We start from the raw sequence: 24,777 nt of genomic DNA, 5'->3' as shown, positions 1-24,777 counted from the left end.
CTGTAGATGAGGGGCTCCTGGAGGAGAGATTGGGAGTGACTGTCTAACGGGTATGGGGACCACCTCCTGGGCCATGACAATGTTCTAGAACAGAATGGACGATTGCACAGCATTGTGAATACACTGAACGTCAGTGCATTGTACCCTTTGGGATGGTTTTTAAATGGCAAGTTTTAGGTTATGTGTATTTCACCTGAATGAGGGAGGCATGTGGAGTTCCTGGCTGCACATCACAGAGTCTGAACCTGTGTCGTTTAATTACCTGGTGTTTTTTCCTGTTTTTCTTTAGGAAAAAAACTAGGGTTTACCATAGACAATGGAAAACTCCATAATGTGTCCCTGGGGCAGGGACAAGAAGTGGTGGCTGAGGACGCGCTGGACGTGGCTGCAGAGAAAGGACACTGGGTCATTCTGCAGGTACGAGGGGCCCAGCACTGCGGGATAAGGGCTCCCCGCACTGAGGCGACCGTGGGGATGGGCCAGAAGGCCCGGCAGGAACCAGGATGTATAGTTTGCATTCAGAAATGTGGGTGGAAATCCTAATACCACTGAAGGAGGAGGCACCCCCAGTGTCGGCTCTGCTGGGGTCAGCCGGGTGATGTGGGGCACCATGACTGCCCAGAGGAAAGTGTGGATTCAATGGTGAGAGGGAAGCTGGACTTTATACGAGACTACCCCAAACAGAGATTATTTAAACAACAAATGGTCGGGCACAGTGGCTCACACCTGTAATCCCAGCACTTTGAGAGGCCAAGGCAGACAGATCACCTGAGGTCAGGAGTTGGAGACCAGCCTCACCAACATGGCAAAACCCCGTCTCTACTAAAAATACAAAAATTAGCCAAGCATGATGGCGCACGCCTGTAATCCCAGCTACTCGGGAGGCTGAGGCAGGAAAATCGCTTGAACCCGGGAGGCAGAGGTTGCAGTGAGCCAAGATCGTGCCACTGCACTCCAGCCTGGGCGACAGAGACTCCGTCTCAAAAAAATAAAAAAATAAACAACAAATGCTGGGTTGACAAAATCATCCCTCCTCCTCCTCCTCGCTTGGGGCAGGCAGCGAAGCCCAGAGCGCCCAGGAGATGCTCTCTGCACTTTTGGTTAAACCCTAGCACGACCGCCCCTCCTCAGCCCTGGAGCCCGCCCAAGACCCCTCCTCACTACCGCTTGTCCTCGAGCGCCTCTGGGCCTGTCCCGGCTTCCACGGGTCTTACAGTGTGTGTTGACCTCAATCCACAGGGCTAAGCCTGGCCCCAGTGGGAAGCCCTCGGCTTCAAGAGGAGGGGTGGGGACCACAGAATCTCAGCCTTATGCCAGGGAGGACACAAAGGACTCACCGTAAGGCTGGAGGTTTCCAATTCATTGAACACAAAAATCAATTCTGGGGCCTCAGTTCCTTCACTGAAGACATCCTGGCATGCCCAGCACCTGGTTAGGGTGGACTGGTGGGGGGTGGGGCAGTGCCAGCACGAGGCAAGTGTGGGGTCCTGGCAGAAGAGCCCTGCCCTCACCAGGGAACACAGCCACGTGCCTGCCTGTCCTTGTGGGCTCGGGGCCGGGGAAAGCATGTAACCAGCCTCTGGTCTTGGCTGCAGAACATCCACCTGGTGGCCCGGTGGCTGGGGACGCTGGACAAGAAGCTGGAGCGCTACAGCACGGGTAGCCATGAGGACTACCGGGTGTTCATCAGCGCGGAGCCTGCCCCCAGCCCCGAGACCCACATCATCCCCCAGGGCATCCTGGAGAACGCCATCAAGATCACCAACGAACCCCCCACGGGCATGCATGCCAACCTGCACAAGGCCCTGGACCTGTTCACCCAGGTAAGGCCACGCCTGCTCAGGCTGCCTCACCATCCCATGCCAGGGCCTGGCATCCATCCCTTGGGGCCCCGAGGACCACTGAGGACCACTCTGAACTCTGGGGACACCTCCCCTCTGGGTTTCCCCTGTCCACACACCCCTCTCAGTCAAAATCAACATATTCCTAAAAGGCAGAAACATGCAAATCATTTCAGGTGCTGTGGCACATTTATTACTTAAAGCTTTAGATGCAGAAACACATCGTTTTTACTCAGTTCTATGAACCTGCAAATGAAGGCTGGTAGATGCTGTCCATTGTGCTTGAAGAGCGTGGAACACGTCATGACTGGTCCTTGGAAATGGGGCCAAGCTCCGTGGGGAGTCAACCTCCCTGGAGGTTGGTCAGCTTTCCTGGAAGTACGGAGTCCCACTGCTGGAGGCTGTGGGTAACCAGGGAAGATGGGGACGCTGTACTTGCTGGGGCTCTGGACGCATGACCGGGTTTCCTTGCCCTCAACCCCTCCTCTGATCCACCATCAGCAGGAACAGCTACCAAAATGCAGCCGGCTAGGGAGCCTGGCTCCTACTCAGCTGCAGCGGCCGCTGGCTGCCTCTGGGGCGGAGGGGGAAGGCCTGGCCTGCCTGGCACCTGGGACTCGAGGATCCTCCTTGGCTGGGATCCCACTTGTGCATCTGCCTGGGGTCTGACCTCACTGACTCTTCCCTCACAGACCTCAAGGCTTCCCCCAAATGCCACCTTCTCCACAGCCTTCCTGGCTGCGGTTTTTGTTTGTTTTTGAGATGGAGTCTCACTCTGTCACCCAGGCTGGAGTGCAGTGGTGCTATCTCGACTCACTGCAACCTCCACCTCCCAGGTTCAAGCAATTCTTGTGCCTCAGACTCCCGAGTAGCTGGGATTACTTGCATGCACCACCACACCCAGCTAATTTGTGTATTTCTAGTAGAGACGGGGTTTTGCCATGTTGGCCAGGCTGATCTCCAACTCCTGATCTCAGGTGACCCACCTGCCTTGGGCTCCCAAATCCTGGCCACTCTTGTCCTCGGGGGTGCTCCTGTCTGCAGGTCTGCATGTCGATATTTCTCCTTTTGGCACCTCAGCATTTTCTCTGTCTTCAACTTTTTCTGCGCACAAACTTGATCTCCCAAGCGGAGCCTAAAACCTTTTTGAGATTTGACACCCTGTATTCTTCTTTTTTTTTTTTTTGAGACGGAGTCCCACTCTTGTTGCCCAGGCTAGGGTGAAAGGGCGTGACCTCGGCTCACTGAAACCTCTGCCTCCTGGGTTCAAGCAATTCTCCTGCCTCAGCCTCCCAAGTAGCTGGGATTACAGGCACCCACCACCATGCCTGGCTAGTTTGTTTGTATTGTTAGTAGAGATGGGGTTTCACCATGTTGGCCAGGCTGGCCTCAAACTCCTGACCTCAGGTGATCCACCTGCCTTGGCCTCCTAAATAGCTGGGATTACAGGCACGAGCCACCACGCCCGGCCGACACCCTGTATTCTTCTATAACCCCAACAAAGATCTACCTATGGGCTGTTTCATCGGTCCATGAATGCGTGCTGTCCATGCCTGATACATTTTTAAAAAGTACTTATATGGAAATACTGGAGTCACCCACTAACAATTTCCACCAGCTTTTAAAGGATACACCCTTGTTCAAGTGTGAAAGTAAAAGAAAAAGCAGAAAAACAAATGTTTAAAATGGGTCCCCCATTCCATTAACCAATCAATCAATACCACGCACCTCCCGCCTTGGCCTGCACCCTGCTGAGGGGCGTGAGGATGCGTCTTGGAAGCAGCACCCTAGTGTGATGAGTGCTGTGGGGTGCACACCCTAGTGTGATGAGTGCTGTAGAGTGCACATGGTGCTGTGGGGCGCGCACACGGTGCTGTGGGGCCATGCAGCTCACAGCGGCCCTGAGGTCAGCACCGGTCCTGGAACGGTTTCTGCCAGTCTGTACGAGATCAACGCAGAAACCCAGGAGGCACTTAGCCAACTTGGCAGCGACCCGACACTGCTGTGAATCCAAGCATGGGGGCGGTTTTCCTTTGGTGTTCCATTTTATTGTATTTTGCAAAGTGTCAGTCAGTGACAGGGATCGGGGCACTTAGGCAAGGACTGGGCCTTCACTTCCAGCCAGCATGGAGCCCTGCCAGCCAGCACATGGAGTGGCGCCTCATCCCATCTCTGGCTGGGGAGGTGGGTGGCCAGGGAGTGACAGCTGAGACCTGCGGGTAAGGAAACCTTTCACAAGTTCAGGGACCAGTTGCCTCTGAGGGGTTGTGGGCCTCTGAGAACAAGGGCCCAGGGGAAGAAGTGGTGGCGGGTGGAACCTGCATGTCCATGATGCCACAGACCTGAGTGCGGGCAAGCTGGTGAAAAGCACCCGATCGGATGGACTCTGGAGGATGGACAGACGGTGACACCCACCAGGCCTTCCCTTGTCCTTGCGGGCTGGTGAGGTCTCCCATTTGCTGGTGTCACTCTGGCTCTCCAAGTGTTCACTGCCAGCGCCCTCCCCAGGGAGCTGAGGTCTGAAAGGCACTGGCCAGGCCAGTCTCATGGGCCCACTGTCTCCATCCCAGGCAGCCAGGAGGGGATACTCAGGTGATAGAACTCCAGCCGTTCCCCTTCTTGTCCATGTTGCCAGAGGGGCCTGTGCCAGGCTTTCTATGATGCCCAGGACAGGGCCCCACTCTTGGTCCACCCAGGGCACTTCCCCAGGCATTTATCTGTCCCTCCCCAGCGGGACCCTCGGCCACTGTGCCTGCGTCCCCCCCAGAGTGCCTGGCCCCGGAGGTACTCCCAGCTGCTGAGCAGAGCAGGTGGAGCACAGCTTGGTTTCAAGAAGCCTCTGTGTGTTCAGGAGTCACTACATAGCAAAGGTTAACGAGTAAAAGCGCACAAAGCCAGAGACCTAGGAGTCACAAATGGGGCTCAGCTGGCCTTTCCCTGGAGCCAGATAAAAAAGGTTTAAGAAACGACTCCAGGCCGGGCGCGGTGGCTCAAGCCTGTAATCCCAGCACTTTGGGAGGCCGAGACGGGCGGATCACGAGGTCAGGAGATCGAGACCATCCTGGCGAACACAGTGAAACCCCATCTCTACTAAAAATACAAAAAAAAAACTAGCCGGGCGAGGTGGCGGGCGCCTGTAGTCCCAGCTTCTCGGGAGGCTGAGGCAGGAGAATGGCGTAAACCCGGGAGGCGGAGCTTGCAGTGAGCTGAGATCCGGCCACTGCACTCCAGCCTGGGCGACAGAGCGAGACTCCGTCTCAACAAAAAAAAAAAAAAAAAAAAAACGACTCCACCCCATCCCCTATCCCATCCCCTATCCCATCCCCTATCCCATCCCCCATCCCATCCCCTATCCATCCCCTATCCCATCCCCCATCCCATCCCCCATCCCATCCCCCATCCCATCCCCCATCCTCTATTCCATTCCCTATCCTGATGGAACTTTACCAGTTGTTTTTAGAGTTGGGATACTGTGCGTAAGTGATGAGGAATGTTGATAATTACAAAGGAACATTCTTTCTTATTAAAGTAGTCCCGAAACGTCCAGGATTTGGGAAGATCTTATCAGGAAGCAGTATCAATAATTCAACTTGTAATAAGTACTTGAAAGAGATAAAACAGCCTTTCTGGGCTGGGCGCGGTGGCTCAAGCCTGTAATCCCAGCACTTTGGGAGGCCGAGACGAGCGGATCACGAGGTCAGCAGATCGAGACCATCTTGGCTAACACGGTGAAACCCCGTCTCTACTAAAAAATACAAAAAACTAGCCGGGCGAGATGGGCGCCTGTAGTCCCAGCTACTCGGGAGGCTGAGGCAGGAGAATGGCGTGAACCCGGGAGGCGGAGCTTGCAGTGAGCCGAGATCCGGCCACTGCACTCCAGCCTGGGCAACAGAGCGAGACTCCACCTCAAAAAAAAAAAACAGCCTTTCTGAAAGAAAGAAAATCGTACTCAGTCATGACAGCCCAGCTTTGCCTGCAGCTGGTCTGATAGAGACCCGCTCGGCCCACAGCTTTGTCCCCCCACTGCCCCCACCCCAGCAGAGCATCTGGCAGGGGCGGGACGCTAGTCACCCTCAGGGGCACTTCTGTGTAAACTTCTCCCTCTCCGTAACACCTGACTGGAGCGTGTGCCCCACAGGACACCCTGGAGATGTGCACCAAGGAGATGGAGTTCAAGTGCATCCTCTTTGCCCTGTGCTACTTCCACGCAGTGGTGGCAGAGAGGCGCAAGTTCGGCGCCCAGGGCTGGAACCGGTCATACCCCTTCAACAATGGGGACCTCACCATCTCCATCAACGTGCTCTACAACTACCTGGAGGCCAACCCCAAGGTGAGGGGCTGAGTGGGCCCTGTGCTTGAACATATCCCTCCCTCCCTCTCTCCTTCCCTCCCTCCCCTTTTGGTCTTTGTCTTAGGCTTAAAAGACATCAAGTAGGCCGGGCGCGGTGGCTCACGCCTATAATCCCAGCAGTTTGGGAGGCCGAGGCGGGCGGATCACGATGTCAGGAGATCGAGACCATCCTGGTTAACACGGTGAAACCCCGTCTCTACTAAAAATACAAAAAATTAGCCGGGCGTGGTGTCGGGCACCTGTAGTCCCAGCTACTCGGGAGGCTGAGGCAGGAGAATGGCATGAACTCGGGAGGCAGAGGTTGCAGTGAGCCGAGATCGCACCACTGCACTTGAGCCTGGGCGACAGTGAGACTCCATCTCAAAAAAAAAAAAAGACGTCAAGTAGGTTTCACAAACCAAAGACAGCTTGAAAGGCAGCACCATCTGTGCTCTCTCCAGCCTGATGTAACAATGGTCAGTCCTTCGCCCCCACCTCCTGCAGGAGCCGCTTCTGCTTGTTGGCACACTCCACGCTACCTGTCCCTCTTGCACCTGGGCGGGGATTCCCCCAGAATCCTGGCACCCCAGGGTGTGAGCTGGGACTTGGTGGGGAGGACAAGCAGGGCTTCCTGGGCTGCAGGCCTCACCATTGCTCTGTCAGTGTCTGGAGAGAACCCAGGTTTGGAGCAGGACGGGCAGAAAACCTCCCTGGATAGAAGGGAGCACTGTGTCCATTATGAGAATGCATAAAGGCGCATGCAGACTCCACAGAGGACTGAGCAGAAAGGCGCACATCCTCCGGAAACAGTCTGCAGCAGGAGGCACAGCAGGTTGGGGCACAGAGCAAGGTAGGTACACAGCAGGGAGGGCACAGGTTGGGGACCAGACGGTAGCATATGAATCCCAGACCTGCTATTCACTGGATGGGGGTCCTCTGTAAGCAGCACATACGCCACTAGGCCCTGCAGCCCCATCTACAGTCTCCTAAGACTCGGCCCCATCCATAAACTGGAGAGCGCAGCAGTGCCCACCACACGTGGTTCTTACGAAGCTTTGACTCAGGCTAAGCCTGGCACAGGCCCAGGAGCCCCTCGCCCAGAAGGCCCAAGGCAGAAGGCAGTGCACACCCCTATAAACCCTGGGTCCTCCTCCTCACTCTCAGCCTCCAAATCAATAGCAATATGGACCTGGCTCTGAGACAGCAAGGCCGGGGCGCCCTCTTACAGACTGGGAGGGAGATGGGAAGAAAGCGGCACTCAGCAGCACGGGGGGCTACTGCGTGGGGCTGCTACCTGCGTGGGGCCACTACCTGCGTGAGGCCACTACCTGCGTGAGGCCTTGCGGTTGGAGCACTCCCAGGGCCTGGGTGGTTAAACACCTGCCCTCTGACGTGAGAAACAGTGCTGGCACCAGTGGGGATATGTTCAAAGCCTGCTCTGGCCCAAGCCAAGTGCAGTGGCCCAAGTCTATAATCCCAGCACTGTGGGAGGCCGAGGCAGGAGGACTGCTTGAGCCCAGGAGTTCAAAACCAGCCTGGCCAACACAGCAAGATCCTGTCCCTACGAAAAATAAAAAAACTAGTCTGGAATGGTGGTGAGTGACTGTAGGCCCAGTTACTTGGGAGGCTGATGTGGGAGGGTCACTTGAACCCAGATCAAGGCTGCAGTGAGCCATGTTTGCACCACTGCACTCCAGCCTGGGACAAGACCCTGTCTAAAACACATACACATATGGGCCAGGCACAGTGGCTCACACCTGTAATCCCAGCACTTTGGGAGGCTGAGGCGGGCGGATCACCTGAGGTCAGGAGTTCAAGACCAGCCTGGGCAACATAATGAAATCTCATCTCTACTAAAAATCCAAAGTAATAGCTGGCTGTGGTGATGTGTGCCTGTAATCCCAGCTACTCAGGAGGCTGAAGCAGAATTGCTTGAATCCCGGAGGCAGAGGTTTCAGTGAGCAGAGACTGCGCCACTGCACTCCAGCCTGGGCAACAGAGCGAGACTCCATCTCAAAAATAAGCAACCTAAAAAATATATACATATGTATATAAACTCATGAGACCAAATCAGATGATTGGTTAATCAACTGGTTCTTATTCAATGAACTCTCACTGGTATCTGAAGACAGCTCTTCTGGGCAGCACACAGCAGAAGTGATGTTATGAAAACATCTGTCTCGCCCTTCAGAAGCTGCAGACTTCAGGGAAAGAACAGGTGTGCAGAACTGGAGAGAAGCTGACCGTGAGCAGCAGGATTTCGCATGCTGGGTACCAAAAACGAATGTCAATTATCTTATTTTTATCCCAAGTGCATGCTGGAATTACCTCTTTTAAAGTGGTTGTGACAAAATTTAAAATGACATTTGTGGCCTCGATCCGTGGCTCCCACCATCCTTCTGCTGAACTGCGCTGTGCAGGAGGAGGCTCCACACTGGGCACATGGAGGCGGGAGGAACAAGGGCTGGCTTCATGGCAAGGACGCCCATGAGCCAGGCTTTGTAGAAGGAAGAGTGTTCCGGGGCGAAGGTGTGACGTGAGACCGCAAGGAAGCCTGAAGGGCAGTGGGAACGGCAGTGGGGAGGCGTGTGGTCGCCTGGCGTGTGCTCTGGTCCATATTGCTGAGTTTGGTCTTCATTCCCTAAGGCCCAGGCAGCCTAGGTCAGATAAGTCACTTGCTCAAACCCTCTATGTGACTGCAAAGACCCTGGAGGCACGGGAGCTACTAGAAGGATGAGAACCAGGAAGGACTCTACTTCCACAGGGTGGGAGACTCACCAGATGCATCTGAAGACGTGACTAACTGGACTTCGTGGACAAAAGATCAACAGCACTGGAGTGAATCCTTGAGCCACACAGAATCAAACCACTTGTGTTGAAATTGGACCATGAAGGGCAGTCTTGAATGTAACACAGAACGGGAGAGGCAGAGGGAACAAGTTCCGATTCAGCCCTGTGGCCTCTGAGGCACAGTGAAGCACAGCAAACACCTGCCCCACGGGAGGTGCAGAGCGCACCGCCTGCGGAAGTGCTGTCCAAGGTGGAGGGAGGTGCCGCACAGCCCCTTGTGAGAGAAACCAAAGGGGCCGGACACTGGTGTCTGATGGTGCGGGACAGGGACGAAAGGTGGCCCTGGGGCCGGGCGACCCTGAAGGTAAACGGCCAGGAGGCCGACCTGGAGGGCGAGAAAGCTGCAGCACCGAAGGCTGGGTTCCCATACCCTGCCTGCCTGCGCCTGACCCTCTTTCATGGCAGAGAAGGGGCACAGGAGCGTATCTTTCCCTACACACAGTCATCTTTCCTCAGGTGCCCTGGGACGATCTCCGCTACCTTTTTGGTGAAATCATGTATGGCGGCCACATCACAGATGATTGGGACCGTCGGCTATGCAGGACCTACCTGGCCGAATACATCCGAACGGAGATGCTGGAGGGAGACGTCCTGCTGGCCCCCGGCTTTCAGATCCCCCCCAACCTGGACTACAAGGTAAGGGTGACAAGATAAACAGGAGCTTAACGTAATGAAGGCTTGTGCCTCCCGGTGGGAGCCTGGCAGCACAAATGGAGTATCAATAATGAGTAAGAACCCAGGCAACCAAAATAAAAGGATGAGAAATGTGTCTCACTTAGAAGAAGCACAAGGCTAATACAATTTTTTTTTTTTAATTAAAAAAAAAGAAAGGCAGCCTCAGGGAAGGGGGAATGGAATTTTCCTTTATGTCGCTGGGAGCACAGGGGGCAGCCCACAAAGGGGGCTGGGAAACAAGTGGGATCTGTACAGAGAGCAAGACGTGGGTGGAACGTTCCAGCAAGGAACGCTTAACGAACAGGACATGGGTTTCAGCCTGCACGGCTTTGTGTCTGCTTACAAACTGCCCTCTTTTTTAGGGTTACCACGAATACATCGATGAGAACCTGCCCCCCGAGAGTCCCTACCTATACGGCCTGCACCCCAACGCAGAGATTGGCTTTCTGACGGTCACCTCAGAGAAGCTGTTCCGCACTGTCCTGGAAATGCAGCCAAAAGAGACGGACTCAGGGGCAGGCACAGGAGTGTCCCGCGAGGAGAAGGCAGGATCTTTAAAACCGCTCCCAAGCAGGAGGAAGGGGGAGGATCTAGAACCGGGGACGGGGCGGCAGTACAGGGGAACTTGCTGGTGAGGTACACCCTGCCCCAGCCTCGGGCTTGGGTATCAGAAACGCTGGGGTGGGACCCACAGGCTGGTGGGCAGGTCCTCGGGCATGGCAGCTGCAAGCTTCAGGTGAGGGCATGGGCCCAGACAAAAGGGATCCTCAGGGGTGTGGATGCGGCTCCGAGAGCGCCCCAGCCCTCCGCCCTGCAGTCTTCCAGCTTCCCCAGCTGAGTGCCAGGGAGGGCACCGGCCATTCCCCGCCCTGGCCCGGCCAGCACAACAGCAGTAGCAGCTTGTGCAGGGCAGCCGGATGCGCAGGAAGGTGGTCAAGAGCAGGAAGATGGGTGGCTCAGGGGCCACGACGGGCAGGCCCTCTTGCTGCTCACAGTATTAGATAGAGCTCAGGGATGTCAGTGCTCTGAACAAATTCTCACTTGTCTGGGGAGCTCTGTGCGGCCTCCTGGGTACCTCCTCCGCTTTTTTTTTTTTAAAGAGACGGAGTTTTGCTCTCGTTGCCCAGGCTGGAGTACAATGGTGTGATCTCGGTTCACTGCAACCTCCGCCTCCCGGGTTCAAGCGATTCTCCCGGCTCGGCCTCCCAAGTAGCTGGGATTACAGGCACACGCCACCACGCCTGGCTAATTTTGTATTTGTGGTAGAGAGAGGATTTCACCATGTTGGCCAGGCTGGTCTTGAACTCCTGATCTCAGGTGACCAACCCACCTCGGCCTCCCAAAGTGCCGGGATTACAGGCATGAGCCACTGCACCTGGCCTGTACTTCTTAATAGAATGTGGAAAAGCTCTATTATGTATTAGCCAAGCACTGGGCTTCCCAGTAAAGACTGAATTCTCCATGTGAGACCCTTCTTAGTCTAATGATTGACATTAGAAACTGACTGACAGATGGTGGTGCAGGTGACCACTGCACTGTGTGGGCCACTCCTTAACAGGGTGTGACCGGCATGGTCCCTACAGAAAGCCTATGTAAAGGACAAAGTTGCAATCCCTCAACCACTAGCTAAATTTGACCAGAGGCCGGTGCATGGGAATAAACATCTGAGACACTGGGCCAGGTGGCCTGAGGCACCCACAGCCGCAGCTGCAGGGCCTTGTAGTGAGATCAGAACATTCAGAGCTGCTGGCCAAGTCCCCCTCCCCTTGTCAAAGGTGTGGCTGCACCCACAACCCTGCGTTTCTGGCAACCCCACTTGCCTCCTCCCTCCTCTCCAGGACTTGGGGCTGGGAACATTTTGGGCAGGCTCCCTGGCCCTGCAGCGGGTGGGGCGGGCTGCTTGCAGTGACGGGCTGCTTGCAGTGACGGGCTATCTGGGGACTGGCCTCCAGGTGAAGGCCGTGCTGGACGACATCCTGGAGAAGATTCCGGAGACTTTCAACATGGCTGAGATCATGGCAAAGGCAGCCGAAAAGACCCCCTATGTGGTCGTCGCCTTTCAAGAATGTGAAAGAATGAACATCCTGACCAACGAAATGCGCCGTTCACTGAAGGAGCTGAACCTAGGGCTGAAGGTAATCATGGGTCAGCCAGGCCCCAAGGATGTGGCTGGATGGCGAAACCAGCAGAAACCCAGGCCTCTGGCAACCCAGGCCTAGCACGGGCCCTGGGATCAGCATGGTGCTGCTCCCTCTCCAGAGTTCTGGCCGCTCCAGAACCACCCCGGGAGCTCATCTAGACGGTTCCTTAGCAGGAAGCGCTTGCACGGCTCTGATACAGGGTGTCTCGAGAGGCGCAGCACAAAACCACACTGTGCTGACAACGCGTGACATGCACTGGGGCTGGTGCTCTCCCAGGCCCCAACCCAGGGCGCTCCGTCTGTGTGTCTCCTAGGGAGAATTGACCATCACAACCGACATGGAAGATCTGTCCACGGCTCTCTTCTACGACACCGTGCCTGATACGTGGGTGGCCCGGGCCTACCCCTCCATGATGGGCCTGGCGGCCTGGTACGCAGACCTGCTGCTCCGCATCAGGGTAAGTGCCGTTTTCTCTGAGAGGCTTCCTAAGACTCAGGGACTGAGTGCCCAGGGCTCGGCACACCCCACACCCTAGAGCCTGCAGGAGCATGGCCAGGAGGCTCCTGGGGGCCTGTCCTCCATCAGACCAGGGCCAGAAGGGCCTAGCCCACGCCCCGCCCATCCCCTCCCACGCCCGGACAGTGCAGCCACTTCCTCCCAAAGGAGGAAAACAAGCCAGGCCACAGAGAGCAGCTTCCATCACCTCCTCCTCAAGCGACCCTCAAAGGGTAAGCTGCCCTCTACAAGGAGCGTGGCAATGAAGGCAAGAGCCTCTCTGGGCTCCGAAATTATCCACAAATGGGTAGCCATTCCCTTCCTGACCCTTCTCTACCTGTTCCCTTGTTTAAAATGGAGCAGACAACAGCTGGACGTGGTGGCTCACGCCTGTAATCCCAGCACTTTGGAAGATCAAGGCAGGCAGATCACTTGAGGCCAGGAGTTCGAGACCAGCCTGGCCAACATGGCGAAACCCTGTCTCTACTAAAAATACAAAAATAAGCCAAGCATGATGGCCTGCACCTGTAATCTCAGCTACTTAGGAGGCTGAGGCAGAAGAATCGCTCGAACCCGGGAGGCGGAGGTTGTGGTAAGCCAAGATTGCGCCACTGCACTCCAGCCTGGGTGACACAGCGAGACTCCGTCTCAAAAAAAAAAAAAAAAGGGGGCAGACACCAAAGTTGCGTCACGGCAGGTGGCTGGGCTCCATGGCCCCTACTCTGTCCAGCACTTCCAGCTCGCTGAGTAGCCCATGGAAGGTCCTGGCATGAACCCTGCTCAGAACGGCCAAGGCCCTGTCGTTCCCATGCCATCCTGTGCCCTCTCCTCTCAGTGGCTCGTGTGTCCTTGCAGGAACTCGAGGCCTGGACAACAGACTTTGCCCTGCCCACCACCGTGTGGCTGGCTGGCTTCTTCAACCCCCAGTCGTTCCTCACGGCCATCATGCAGTCCATGGCCAGGAAGAACGAGTGGCCGCTGGACAAGATGTGTCTGTCTGTGGAGGTGACCAAGAAAAACCGAGAGGACGTGACTGCTCCCCCCCGAGAGGGCTCCTATGTGTATGGACTCTTCATGGAAGGTAAGGAGGGTTCTTTCTGTCTGCAGAAGCTTCCAGAGCCAGTGCTACTTGCCAAGACGAGATAAAACTAGCTCTTGGCAGAGAGAGGTGCTCTCAGGGGGCATCAGCCTGCAGGTCAGAGCCACCCCGGCCCTAGAGAGGGTTGAGGGGATTCAGGGAATGTGCAGCGGTCTAGAGGAGACCAAAATCACCCCAGTCACTTAGCCTCTGCTTTACTGAAAACAGCAGAGCTTGTGTGAGAGCGGCTCCCACCTGATGAGAAGCGCTGAAAAGCTCAGGCTTTCCCTGCAGTGGAGCAGTGAGCCCAGGACCGAAGTGCGTTTTGTGGCTGCGCTGAGACTCCAGGGCAGGCTGACCGGCCCAGTCCCACCCGCTCCCCAGCTGCTGCAGCTCCTGGAGCACAGGGTTCAAGGGAAACGAGGCTGGCGCCACCTGTTAGAAATCCACCCCCACATCACCTCTATGCTGCTACACAGAAGAGGTCAGACGGGACAACGAGGCCAGCCCTCTCCTCAGCCCGCCTCTGAGTTGGGCAGCAATGCCACCACCACATACCTGTCCCCTTCAACAGCTGACATCACCCTGTTACCTGTGGAGCGGCAGGGCTGGGCCAGCAATGGCTCAGGCACCCCATTTCCTACACAACCAAAGATAAGCTCTCCATGTTTATTTTGTGATTTCAGACAGGAAATAGAACATCATTAAACAGGGCGAGTAGAAATAATAGTCTGGTTGAAGGCAAATAATATTTATATACATAGCTGTATGTACACATAGAGCAGACATTACACATGAAGAATCGGGGAACTTTAATTTTTAGCTGGAGTGATGATTTCCTGCCACTGACATTAAGGCTGACAGATGAGGCTCTGAAAAAGCCACAGATTTAAACGGATGGAACCCGAGGGCTTCAGCTGAGCGGTTCCTTGTGCCCAGCGAGACGGGGTAGTTACAACATGCACGCCATCACCTACGAAGGCCTCTGCTTCCTGCTGTGGCACCTGGCCTGAAGCCTTTTGGGGTGGAGCCCATCTCTGCAAAGGGCGGGGAATGTGAGGCCCCTCCCTTCCTTACTGGCCGCACACCCGGCCCTCAGCCATGCTGTCCCTGCAGGCGCTCGCTGGGACACCCAGACTGGAGTCATCGCGGAAGCGCGGCTGAAGGAGCTGACCCCAGCCATGCCTGTCATCTTCATCAAGGCCATTCCTGTGGACCGCATGGAGACCAAGAACATCTATGAGTGTCCCGTGTACAAAACACGCATCCGCGGTCCCACCTACGTCTGGACCTTTAACCTGAAGACCAAGGAGAAGGCAGCGAAGTGGGTCCTGGCAGCCGTGGCGCTGCTGCTGCAGGTTTAGCTCCCCCCCCCGCCTCACGGCCCACGCTCCCCGGGGCTGGACCACGACTCAGCCCTTCACTTTACAGGAACTGGTGGTTGTTCTCTTAAATAATCAAGGTGCTTTGTAACCAAGCACATCTGAACTAACCAGAGGGTGGAGGTTGGCGTAGAAGAGGTGGGGCAGATTAAAGCCAGTGGAGCCATTCAGCTGTGCCCATCTGACTCCATTCTATGCTTGATGGCCACCGTAGGGCCTGGCTCAGGCTTTGGGGAAAGGCCCCAATTCCCAGCAGCCAGAGGCAAGCATTCCAGGAAGCAAACCCCAAATCCTGACTTCCTGGGGGGGGGGGGGGTCAGTGGGGTTTGTTTTTAACACGAGCAGCATGTGCGGTGAAGGCTTGGCACTCACACCCTCTGGCCTGATGCTACATGCAAACCACCTGCCAATGAGGGGACAGGGCGTTACCCCGTAACAGGAGCTGCCGCCTCTACACAACGTCTCATCTGCCATTACTCCCCGCTCCCAAAAACAACAGGACCTTTTACAAGTAAGGAAACACACCCAAGCCCCCGCCCCCAGAGTCTAGAAGAACAAGCCGTTCCCACAAGCAAGCCCCGGGCCTGTGGGACTCTGTGGCTGTGCTGATGCAGGACACGGCAGTGAGGTGGCCAGGCTGGCTACGGCAGCAGGGTGCAGGCACAAAGGGAGAGGATTAACTAGCAACCTGGGGGATGAGGGGAGGCAGCTGTAAACGCCAGAAAAGATAGATCCCAGGGGGACCAAGATAGGGTCCTCAACGTTTTTTTTTTTGGAGACAAGAGTTTCACTCTTGTCGCCCAGGCTGGAGTGCAATGATGCAATCTCGGCTCACTGCAACCTCCACCTCCTGGGCTCAAGCGATTCTCCTGCCTCAACCTCCCAAGTAGCTGGGCTCAGGCACCCACCACCACACCCAGCTACTTTTTGTATTTTTAGTAGAGACAGGGTTTCACCACGTTGGCCAGGCTGGTCTCAAACTCCTGACCTCAGGTGATTCACTGACCTTGGCCTCCCAAAGTGCTGGGATTACAAATGTGAACCACTGCGCCCGGCCCTCCAAGTTTCTTAGGCTTCAAAGCAAAGCAGGCTGGTGCAGCGGCTCACACTTCTAACTGCAGGATGGTGGGATTACTTGAGCCTAGGAGTGTTTTAAGACCAGCCTGGGCAACATGGCAAAACCATCTCTGCCAAAAATACAAAAACTGAGCCGGGAATGTTGTATGTGCCTGTGGTCCCAGCTAGTCAGGAGGCTGAGGCAGGAGGGTCGCTTGAGCCCATGAGGTCAAGTATGCAGAAAGCCATGACCATGCCACTGCACTCCAGCCTGGGTGACAGAATAGACCCTGTCTCAAAAGGGGGAAAAAAGGCAAACACACGCACTAGGAATGTCTAAGTTCAGCTTGAGGATCAAGTTTTGCAAAAACATTTTTCCAAGTTTACTCACCTAAATCATGGGTTAAGAAGCATCTAGAAAATCCAAATTCTGAGGGTAATGATTCACAACAATCTTAGGGCCCAGTAGGGCTATCGGAGGGAGAAGAAAAACATCCCTCAAATCCTCTCTTCCTGGCGCCCAAGGAAGGCATCCAGCCCCTTTGGGGCTGCAGAGGAGGCAGTTTCAGCCTCCCCCAGCCTGGCTGGGCCAATACCTCTGCTGGCCAGGAGGGGTCACTGCAGCCCTTCCTGTGACCAGGGGAGCTAAAGCTGCCAGGGGCCACCAAGCAACTCACTTCAGTCCCTGGTAATAACCACAAAATGTGAAGTTTTTCCATTTTGCCTTTAAATCATGAAATAAGAGTAATGTATTCCACACATATACATCGTGGGTAGTTGACAAAATTATCTCTAAACTTTCCAAGAGATGATTCGCACTTAAGCTGCACTCCGGCGACAGGGAACACAGGGACTGGAGCACAACAGCCCCGTGCACCTAGAACGCCAGGAGGACTGCGGCGGCAACCACCCACTGTTCTCTGTTGCTGTGGTTGCTTTGCAGAGTTAGGGAGCCTTGGTCTAGGGGAGCTCCTCGGGGAGAACCTGCCTCGGACAGCCTCGAAGGTCATTAGCCGAGACAGAGAGAGCAGTGGTGCGCTGCGGGAACAGCACTGCAGATGGCTTCAGCCTGGCTGTGGCACAATGATGTTTACTCTGGTCCCACAGAATCTGGAGGAATGCGAACTCTGTTTACCGAAAGCCTCTCTCCAAACAGAAACCCACTACCCCTGCACATTCCTTTGGCTCCTCTAGTCTAATTGTCCCACAAGACATAGTAATGACTAGTTTGAAGGCAAACTGTTACCTGATGGGCTGCTGCCCAGGGCAGTGTGGCCAGGCCGCCACTCCATCTATCCCCAGCCACTCAAGCTGCAGTTCTGCCTGGTGCGGGGGCTGCAGCTGCCCTTGTCTGAGCCCAGGCGAGCCCACGCAACTAGACCTCATGAAGGGTGGCAGTGACTGCTGCCAGCCCTCGGGAGGGACAGGCAAGAAGCTGCTTCTAGACAGGCAAAAATACAGAGACTCAATCTAATCTCACTCCACGAAAGGAAAGGCTGCCAGGCCCTGCAGCCCAGGAAGCTGCTCTCTGTGCCAGGGTCAAGCACCTGAAGCTAAAGAGATCAGGCAATGAGGTTACGAAAGCTGCTCCTGGAGAACTGGGGGGGTGGAGAGCTGGCTTTATAAACACACGACGTGTATTCGAAATCCCTGCTACTAGGTGACACAAAAATGTTTTAAGTAGATCCAACACAAAGTTCATTCTTCAAAACATAAATTGCTAGGGCAAAAACAATCACAAGGTATAGTCCTTAACTGAACTTCAAGTCAATCGAAAAAATTAAGGCAATTGGAATTGTGAACACCATTTAGGTATTTGATGACACTAAGACATTCTTGGTAATTTTTGTTTTAGGAGTGACACTGGTGCTTTTTTGGTTAAGTATATATTTTGGGGGAAGATAACAGGATATGCACGTTATTTAGAAATAGACACGTGTGCATATCAGAAGAAACAAGCCAAAGTGGCTGCCTGAGGGAAGGGAGGGCAGGAAATGGCCGCAGTATTGTTTTACTCTCTACATTTGCACATATTATTCAAATAAAATTAAAAGTAATTAAAATAACTAGGAGAAGTTGCAAGATAAACTACACATTTTTTAAAAATGAGATTTAGCAGAGAACTAAGGTGGCAGACACTAAGGGAGCCCATGCTGCACACATGAGACGCCAGCATTAGGGCACGCGCCGGCCACATGGGCCCTGGCTCCTCTTGGACTCCTCACCGTCCCCCGCCACAAGCCACCATCCAAAGGCCCAACCATCCAAAGCAACAGAGCTACCCCCAACATCCAGACCCAAAGAGCAGGGGCCGCAGGGGCCTCGGGAGCCTGACCCCACCTGAAATGCAGTCCAGGCCCGGAGGAAACCAGGACACAAGAAGGTCACCCAGCAAAGACCCCACCTTTAATGGCAGCCACCCCCTGCCTGGACCTCTAGGCGCCAAGACAACCCAGGGGTACCTCAGGTGACTGTGGGACCCCACTGGTGCCTCTGGTGAAGCGGCAGACCCTTCCTGGGTGGGCAGAGAGGGTCCTGATACTCAACTTCCAGAGTCTAGAAGGGCGCATCTCTAGAACCGCAGCACAGGGATGTCAGCGAGGCGTCCAGGCAGCAGCCGAGATCTGGCTCCACCGACGCCCCACCCTGTGGGCTGCAGCTAGCCAGGGCAGCAAGCCAGAGCCACTCTCACGAGCAACCGTGCTCTCCTCCTCCCACGTCTACATCACCTGCACCAGCATGCTCAGCTTGGAGGGGCTCAGTCTGCCTTTGTGCCCCCTCATCCCTGAGCCCTTGCCCCAGGGCCTCTTCAGGACCCCCGGGAAGGGAGAGCAGAAGGGGTTGCCCACTGCCGACCCCAACACAGGCATCTGGAGACTCAGTGGAGTGCGTACCTGATGGAAAGTCAACAGACTGCCTTTAGCATTCAGCTTCTACCTTTGAGGACAGTTGCCACACCCCTGAAGACGCTGCTCTGTGTTTAACTGAGAAAGGGATCAAAGAGTCCTCTGGGAGCTCTGGTTGAGTCAGAACGGCCACCTGCCCCACCCGTGAACTCCCGGGAAAACCGTGCTGAGAGACGATGCTAGAGACAGCACCTGTCTGTCCTCAGAAGAAGTTCTTGATCAGTGGAGTCACCATCTTCACCCACAGCTTCACCTGGCGACTCGGCTGCTCGAAGGTGGCAGAGGACACCACCCCTGACCTCAGGTAGAGCTGCTCTTGCTCCTGAGGAAGAGGAACAGACAGGAACAGTGAGGAGTCCCCTCCAGCACCACACCACATGGCTGGCTGGCCCTAGCCCAGCCCCTCAGGCCAGCCTGGAAAACCCTGACTTCCCATGTCTACCTGGCCCCGAGATTCCCAGGGTGCTCTGGTGGCAGGCAAGGCCAGGCCCTACAAGCTGCCACTGTGACACATTCCTCAGAAAAGCTAAGAAGCTGTGCTCCTGAAGACTTTTAAGGGCTGGGCACAATGGCTCAAGCCTACAATCCCAACACTTTTGGAGGCCGAGGCAGGAGGATCGCTTGAGCCCAGGAGTTTGAGGCCACCCTGGGCAACACAGGGAAGACATCGTCTCTATGAAAAAAAAATCTAAAAAATTAGCTGGGTATGGTGGTGTGTGCCTGTAGTCCCAGCAACTTGGGAGGCTGAGGCAGGCGATGGTTTCCGCCTGGGAGGTCAAAGCTGCAGTGAGCCGTGATGGTGCCACCGCATTCCAGCCTGTGTGGCAAAGTGAGACCTTGTCTCAAAAAAACAAACCAAAAGGCTTTTTTAAGACCAAGACATGTAAAGGACTCTAAATTTCTTCAATTTAGAGATGAAGAAATACAACTGGTGGAAAAAACAGTTTAAATGTTCACCCTCACTAAATGAGGTAATGCAAATTTAAATGAGGTATTTTTTAAATGAGACAGTTTTTCTTCTATCAAACTGGCACAAAGCTGTTTTGTGATGTCATTATCCCCCACGCTGATGAATGCTTAGTGCTGAGGGAAAGCGGGACAAGTCATCTTCTAGAGTGAGCTCTGGCAACAGGAATCAAGCATCTTAAAAAGCTCCCTTTGCAAGAGTTTACCACAAGAAAATCACTATGCACTAAGATTTTTATATACAGATATTTATCATAATATTTATAACAGGGAAAAACTGGAAACCACCTAAATGTCCAACAGCCAACTTGCTAACAACTCATATGACAAACCAGCATTCACCACGAACTTACTAACAACTCGTACGACAAACCAGTTTTTGCCATGAGAAGAACGTTTACCTATGGGAAAGTGCCCAGAATTGGCAAGCAGAGGAAGCTGGACACGAATTACACGTCCACAACAGAATCGTCATCTGATGCTTAACGCTCTGCCTCTCCGTGTGCTGTACACAGAAGGCAGGCAGCTAATCACCACAATGGCTTGCTTCAGTGGTTTTCCCTGCATGAAAGGGTTTCTTTCCGTTTTTCTTAATTTTTATAGTGAACACTTGTTAATTTCGTATTTTAAAACAGGTTTAAAAACATTTATATATGTTGCCAGACGTGATGGCTCACGCCTGTAATCCCAGCCCTTTGGGAGGCCAAGGCGGGTGGATCACTTGAGGTCAGGAGTTCGAAACCAGCCTGGCCAACATGATGAAACCCCATCTCTACTAAAAATACAAACATTAGCCAGGTGTGGTGGCATGCACCTGTAATCCCAGCTACTCGGGAGGCTGAGGCAGGAGATTCACTTGAACCGGGGAGGCGGAGGTTGCAGTGAGCTGAGATCGCGCCACTGCACTCCAGCCTGGGCGACAGCAAGACTCCATTAAAAAAAAAAAAAAATTTATATATGCTTTGCCTGAAATGGTGTTCGGGATCTTTGAGAAGCTTCTCTCATAAGAGTCTACCCTCCAAATGCTCTCTCCTCAGTGGGGTGCCTGGCAGTGCTCACACAGTCACACCGTGACTCTAGCCCTCTCTCCTCCACTGAGTCTCCAGCGCTCTCCTCGGTAACGTCCGGATCACACCTACATCCACCTTGTCATGAGGACCACGGGTGATGACCACAGAAGCACAGTGCCAACCACAGGACAGCAGCAGCGGTGGCCTGTGCCACTCAAAGCAGCACCCTCCCTGCTCAGGAGGCCGGGAGTGAGCCCTGGCAACTCCTCTATCCCAGGGGTGACAGGAAGGGGACACCCCACACTCCAGAACCCTACAGAATGTGGCCTTGGCTTTTCCCATCAAGAGCTGGGGAAGCCAGGCCCCGGCTTCATTTCCCCCTGCCCCCGTGCCAGGCTCAGTGGGTCCCATCCGCCGGTCCATGCCACACTCCCAACTGAGCAGCCCCGCAGCCCCACGTGTCACAGACATGGGGCTTCCTAATTGCTGCTGAGGTCCCAATCCCTGGCTGGACGTGCCTGATGGAAGAGCCAGCTCTGGTCTCGGGGGGCTGGTTTGCAGGAGTCTCCACAGACCTGGCTCCAGCTTTATGTCTTCAAATGAACACCCAGCCAAGATTGCAACGAAATTCCCAGAAACACTTAGGTTTCCTCACAGACTCCACAACAGGGATGGAGAAGGAAGTCAGCTGACGAGGTTACCACGCTGTTCGAGGGAGTCTTTCTTGGGTCACAAGTGGTAAACTGTGTTCCCTGAACAAAACCAGGAAGCTTTCAGTGTTTATTGTATGTACTAAGTGGAGGGAGGGACTTCAGATTCTGATAAAAATATCTCCCCATTCCCAGTGCCCAATGTGACTTGAGTAGGAGGGCCCTTCCCTGAATTCCCAAGGAGAACTCCGGAGACAGCTTCAGAGAGCAGGGAGCCCATGGTGGCTGGGGCTTTAGGGACTTTCTGGGTTGCGGGGAGGCTGGAGGCTGGGCAGTCCCAGCAGGATTTGGCATCTAGGGACTGGGCACTGCAGGGCTCAGGAGAGCAGCTGCCGTCCCAGTATATAAGCATAGGTGGAATTATCTGGAAACATATTTCTGCGTTTCACAGGCAGAGAAATCAGTCTGTCCCTAAAGAATGGAAGAACTACAGTAGCAGAGCTACCACCCTCCCACAGGCAAAAGCCCCTGGGATTCAGGTTTGGGAAGAAAAAGAAAATATCCTAAATATGTCATTTGAGAAAGCAGCTCCTAACCACAAGCGGCCCCAGCTTTTCTCAAGATCCAGGATGTGGGTTCAATGCTCTTACTAGGGCAGTGGGGGAGGACAGTCAGTACCAGGACCCCAGGCACAGGCCTGGAGGACTTGCTCCCCCCGTCAACTCAGATCCATGCAGAACCCATCCTGGGCCCTGGCCAAAGTCACCAAGGACTCTCTATCGCCCTGGCGCAGCGCTACAGTGGAAGTGTCTGCGAACAGCCCCCTGCGACTGAAGCAGAAGTCCAGGAAAGCCCGCTGTGGAAAGCTGCAGGCTCAGGTCTTTCCCACTCGCCTGGCTCCAAGGCCAGCTTGTCACCCTATTACTGGAATCTCTCAGCTTGTGGGGGCTTCCTCAGTCATTTGCTGTAAACCTCACTGTAGGAAGAAACCTGAGCAAACCCATTACCCCACTGGCCACCCAGAGCATGACCGCTGTCACTTCCTCTTGCGCCTGTCATGGTCATGAAGCCTTTCCTGGCACCAAGGCCCCAATCGGTCACTGACAAGATTCCCAGGCGCAGGAGGACAGATCGCAGGGAACACATCGGTGACCATTTCCTCGTCCATCAACAAAGGCTCTGACAATTTTGCAACAGTTATTCCCAAACCCTGAAGCATAAAAGCTTCACAAAGTTACCATCCGATGCCTCTGGGCTCTGGCCTGTGGCAGTGTTATCTGCATCCCCAGGAATGGAAAAGGGAAGTTGGTGCCTTCCATGGAAACGTTTTATTGCAAAGATCACAAATTCATGAGCCCAAGGCACCATCAAGGTCTCAGACAAAAGGGTAATAATGTGCTCCCATTTCAAAAGTCTATCCACACTGTCACAGGCCATCAAATAGAGGGTCATCCAGAAGCATTTAACAACTCCTGGTAACGTTCTTTTATCTCCTCAAAGAGAAAATACGCTGCTATTATACAAAGGAGGGCCGAAACCACTGTTGAACCCTTTATTTTTTGAGATGAGTTTCGCTCGTTGCCCAGGCTGGAGTGCAATAGCACAACCTCAGCTCACTGCAACCTCTACTTCCTAGGTTCAAGCGATTCTCCGGTCTCAGCCACCCAAGTAGCTGGGATTACAGGCACCCGCCACCATGCCCAGCTACTTTCTTGCATTTTTAGTAAAGGTGACACTTCACCATGTTGGCCAGGCTGGTCTTGAACTCCTGACCTCAGGTGATCCACCCGCCTCGACCTCCCCAAGTGCTGGGATTCCAGGAGTGCACCCCCGTGCCCGACTCCAGTGCTGAACCTTTGAAGAGCTGACCCTTTTTCTTAAAAGGGAAAGGTCCCAGGGAGAAAAGGGCAGCCTCCTCTAGTGCAGAGAAAGAAAAAGTCCCCAGGATGCGGGGTGCGAAGCGTCTGGGAAGTCACAGGCACGACCTTCCGAGGCTCAGCCACCCATCACTGCACTCTTGGAGACCCGGAGTCTTTCTTGCTCTGCTCTGAGTCTCACTCGTTGCCTCAGGAAACAGCTCTCAGGGCAGCCCCATAGCACGGGCGGGCCTGGGCCCCAGCCACACCCTCGGCGCCCTGGGAAATCCCACTTGCCACGACCAACCTGGTGAAGCTGCTGCTGCAGGGCCTGGTTCTCTGTCACGATCGCAATCTGGGCCTCCAGGTCCCGATGAACTGACCTGTACCCAAAATTAGGAGAGCCAATCAGCGTGAGACAGGGCAGGGTGCTCCCTGCCAGGTACAGCCAGAGGCCTGCGGGGAAAAGGAAACGTGCAGACAGGAAATGAGCACAGCATCTGCCAAAGTCCTCTCCACACGCTGCTGCAATCTAAGAGAAAGGCAGCCCGCTCTGGGTGCCTAGACACGAGGGGCGGCTGCGGAGCGGGGGACAGGCCACACCAGGACTCGCTCTTCCGCCCCCACCCCGGCGCGGCAGGAAGCAGGAACCCAGGATCGGGGCGCAGTCTCAGCTCAACGGCTAGTCTTTGCTTCCACCACTCACCCCGTGGCCTTGTGTCCCAAGCAGGGCGAGAAGCAGGCTTTCCCAGGGGAACATGGTGACGCCGCCCATAGGACTGCTCTCATACACCCCTGCCCAGATGCCCACTGAGCCTCTCCCCAGAGAGCTCAGGGCCGCAAACCCCACTCTGAACCGCCTCTGCACCTCCAGACCTGCTGACACTGCCTGCTAAGCTCAGGACCCGCACTGGCCATCCCTTCCCGTGAGCACTGAGAATCCTCAGGCGCGCTTCTCAGAAGCAGCCACCTCCGTGCGCAACATGGCAGACGGTGAAGGACAACCACGCGACCCAAGCCAGCAGATGTGGGGTTGTGACGCGGGGTGGCAAAGGTGGCTGGTAAGAACAGGTCTGCCTTGAAGGCTGGCTGCCTCAGCACAGGTCCTGGGTAGGCCATCCGTGCCCTTCTGACTGAGGGCGCGCGAGTCTCCCAGACCCAGCCTCCCCATTTCAAGTCGCTGAGGCACCAAAACCCTGTGAGGACTAAGGGGCTCCAGGCTTGAGGCCTCCGCCATCATTGCCCCCAGGGCCCTGGGACTTCCTGGCTGGACAAGGCAATGAAGGAGAAAGCTAAAGGGCCCTGTAAGTTTCTGTCACACCCACAGAACAATATCCCCTTTTGCTGGGAAATGAGCCAGTCAGTAGTATTACAGCTGGAGAAAAAGCAAGACACGGGGTATACCGTGTGGCAGGGGGAGCCACGCTACAGGGACATTTCTGTAATAAGGCCACAGGCATACTCAGAATACTGACGTGTTACCTGAGATGATGACAGGCACAGTTCTGTGGCCCGTTCCACACCTTCCCAAGGTCCAGGGC

At 54.8% G+C, this 24,777-nt stretch overlaps 2 protein-coding genes across 23 annotated transcripts in view; one reads left to right on the top strand and one right to left on the bottom strand.

Annotated features, from left to right (window-relative positions):
* The window catches only part of DNAH17 (dynein axonemal heavy chain 17), a 158,495-nt gene extending 143,533 nt beyond the window's left edge, over positions 1-14,962 (top strand). For 9 of the 10 annotated variants that reach the window (XM_033182418.1, XM_033182417.1, XM_033182416.1 and 6 more), the window contains 8 exons: positions 290-417; positions 1,596-1,823; positions 5,980-6,171; positions 9,478-9,657; positions 10,059-10,241; positions 11,649-11,831; positions 12,151-12,294; positions 13,188-13,497. In XM_033182418.1, coding sequence (XP_033038309.1) covers positions 290-417; positions 1,596-1,823; positions 5,980-6,171; positions 9,478-9,657; positions 10,059-10,241; positions 11,649-11,831; positions 12,151-12,294; positions 13,188-13,478 — 1,529 coding nt within the window. In that variant the 3' untranslated portion in view covers positions 13,479-13,497. Of the gene's footprint in view, positions 1-289; positions 418-1,595; positions 1,824-5,979; positions 6,172-9,477; positions 9,658-10,058; positions 10,242-11,648; positions 11,832-12,150; positions 12,295-13,187; positions 13,498-14,526 lie in introns of those variants that run through there. The other variant, XM_033182425.1, reaches the window with a different exon arrangement.
* The window catches only part of PGS1 (phosphatidylglycerophosphate synthase 1), a 52,066-nt gene continuing 38,984 nt past the window's right edge, over positions 11,696-24,777 (bottom strand). Inside the window, exons 8-10 of one of the 13 annotated variants that reach the window (XR_004430501.1) lie at positions 18,947-19,076; positions 13,969-14,050; positions 11,696-11,825 (exon numbers count right to left, since the gene is read on the bottom strand). Coding sequence is in view for 12 of the 13 variants with exons in the window: in XM_033182430.1 (XP_033038321.1) it covers positions 18,957-19,076; positions 23,544-23,692 (269 nt within the window). In the remaining variant the exon portion in view is untranslated. The other 12 variants (XM_033182436.1, XM_033182430.1, XM_033182428.1 and 9 more) reach the window with 12 other exon arrangements.

This window comes from Trachypithecus francoisi, unplaced genomic scaffold (genome assembly GCF_009764315.1).
Source record: "Trachypithecus francoisi isolate TF-2019V2 unplaced genomic scaffold, Tfra_2.0 Lachesis_group20, whole genome shotgun sequence".
Lineage (NCBI taxonomy): Eukaryota > Metazoa > Chordata > Mammalia > Primates > Cercopithecidae > Trachypithecus > Trachypithecus francoisi.
This window is presented reverse-complemented; position numbering and strand designations above follow the sequence as displayed.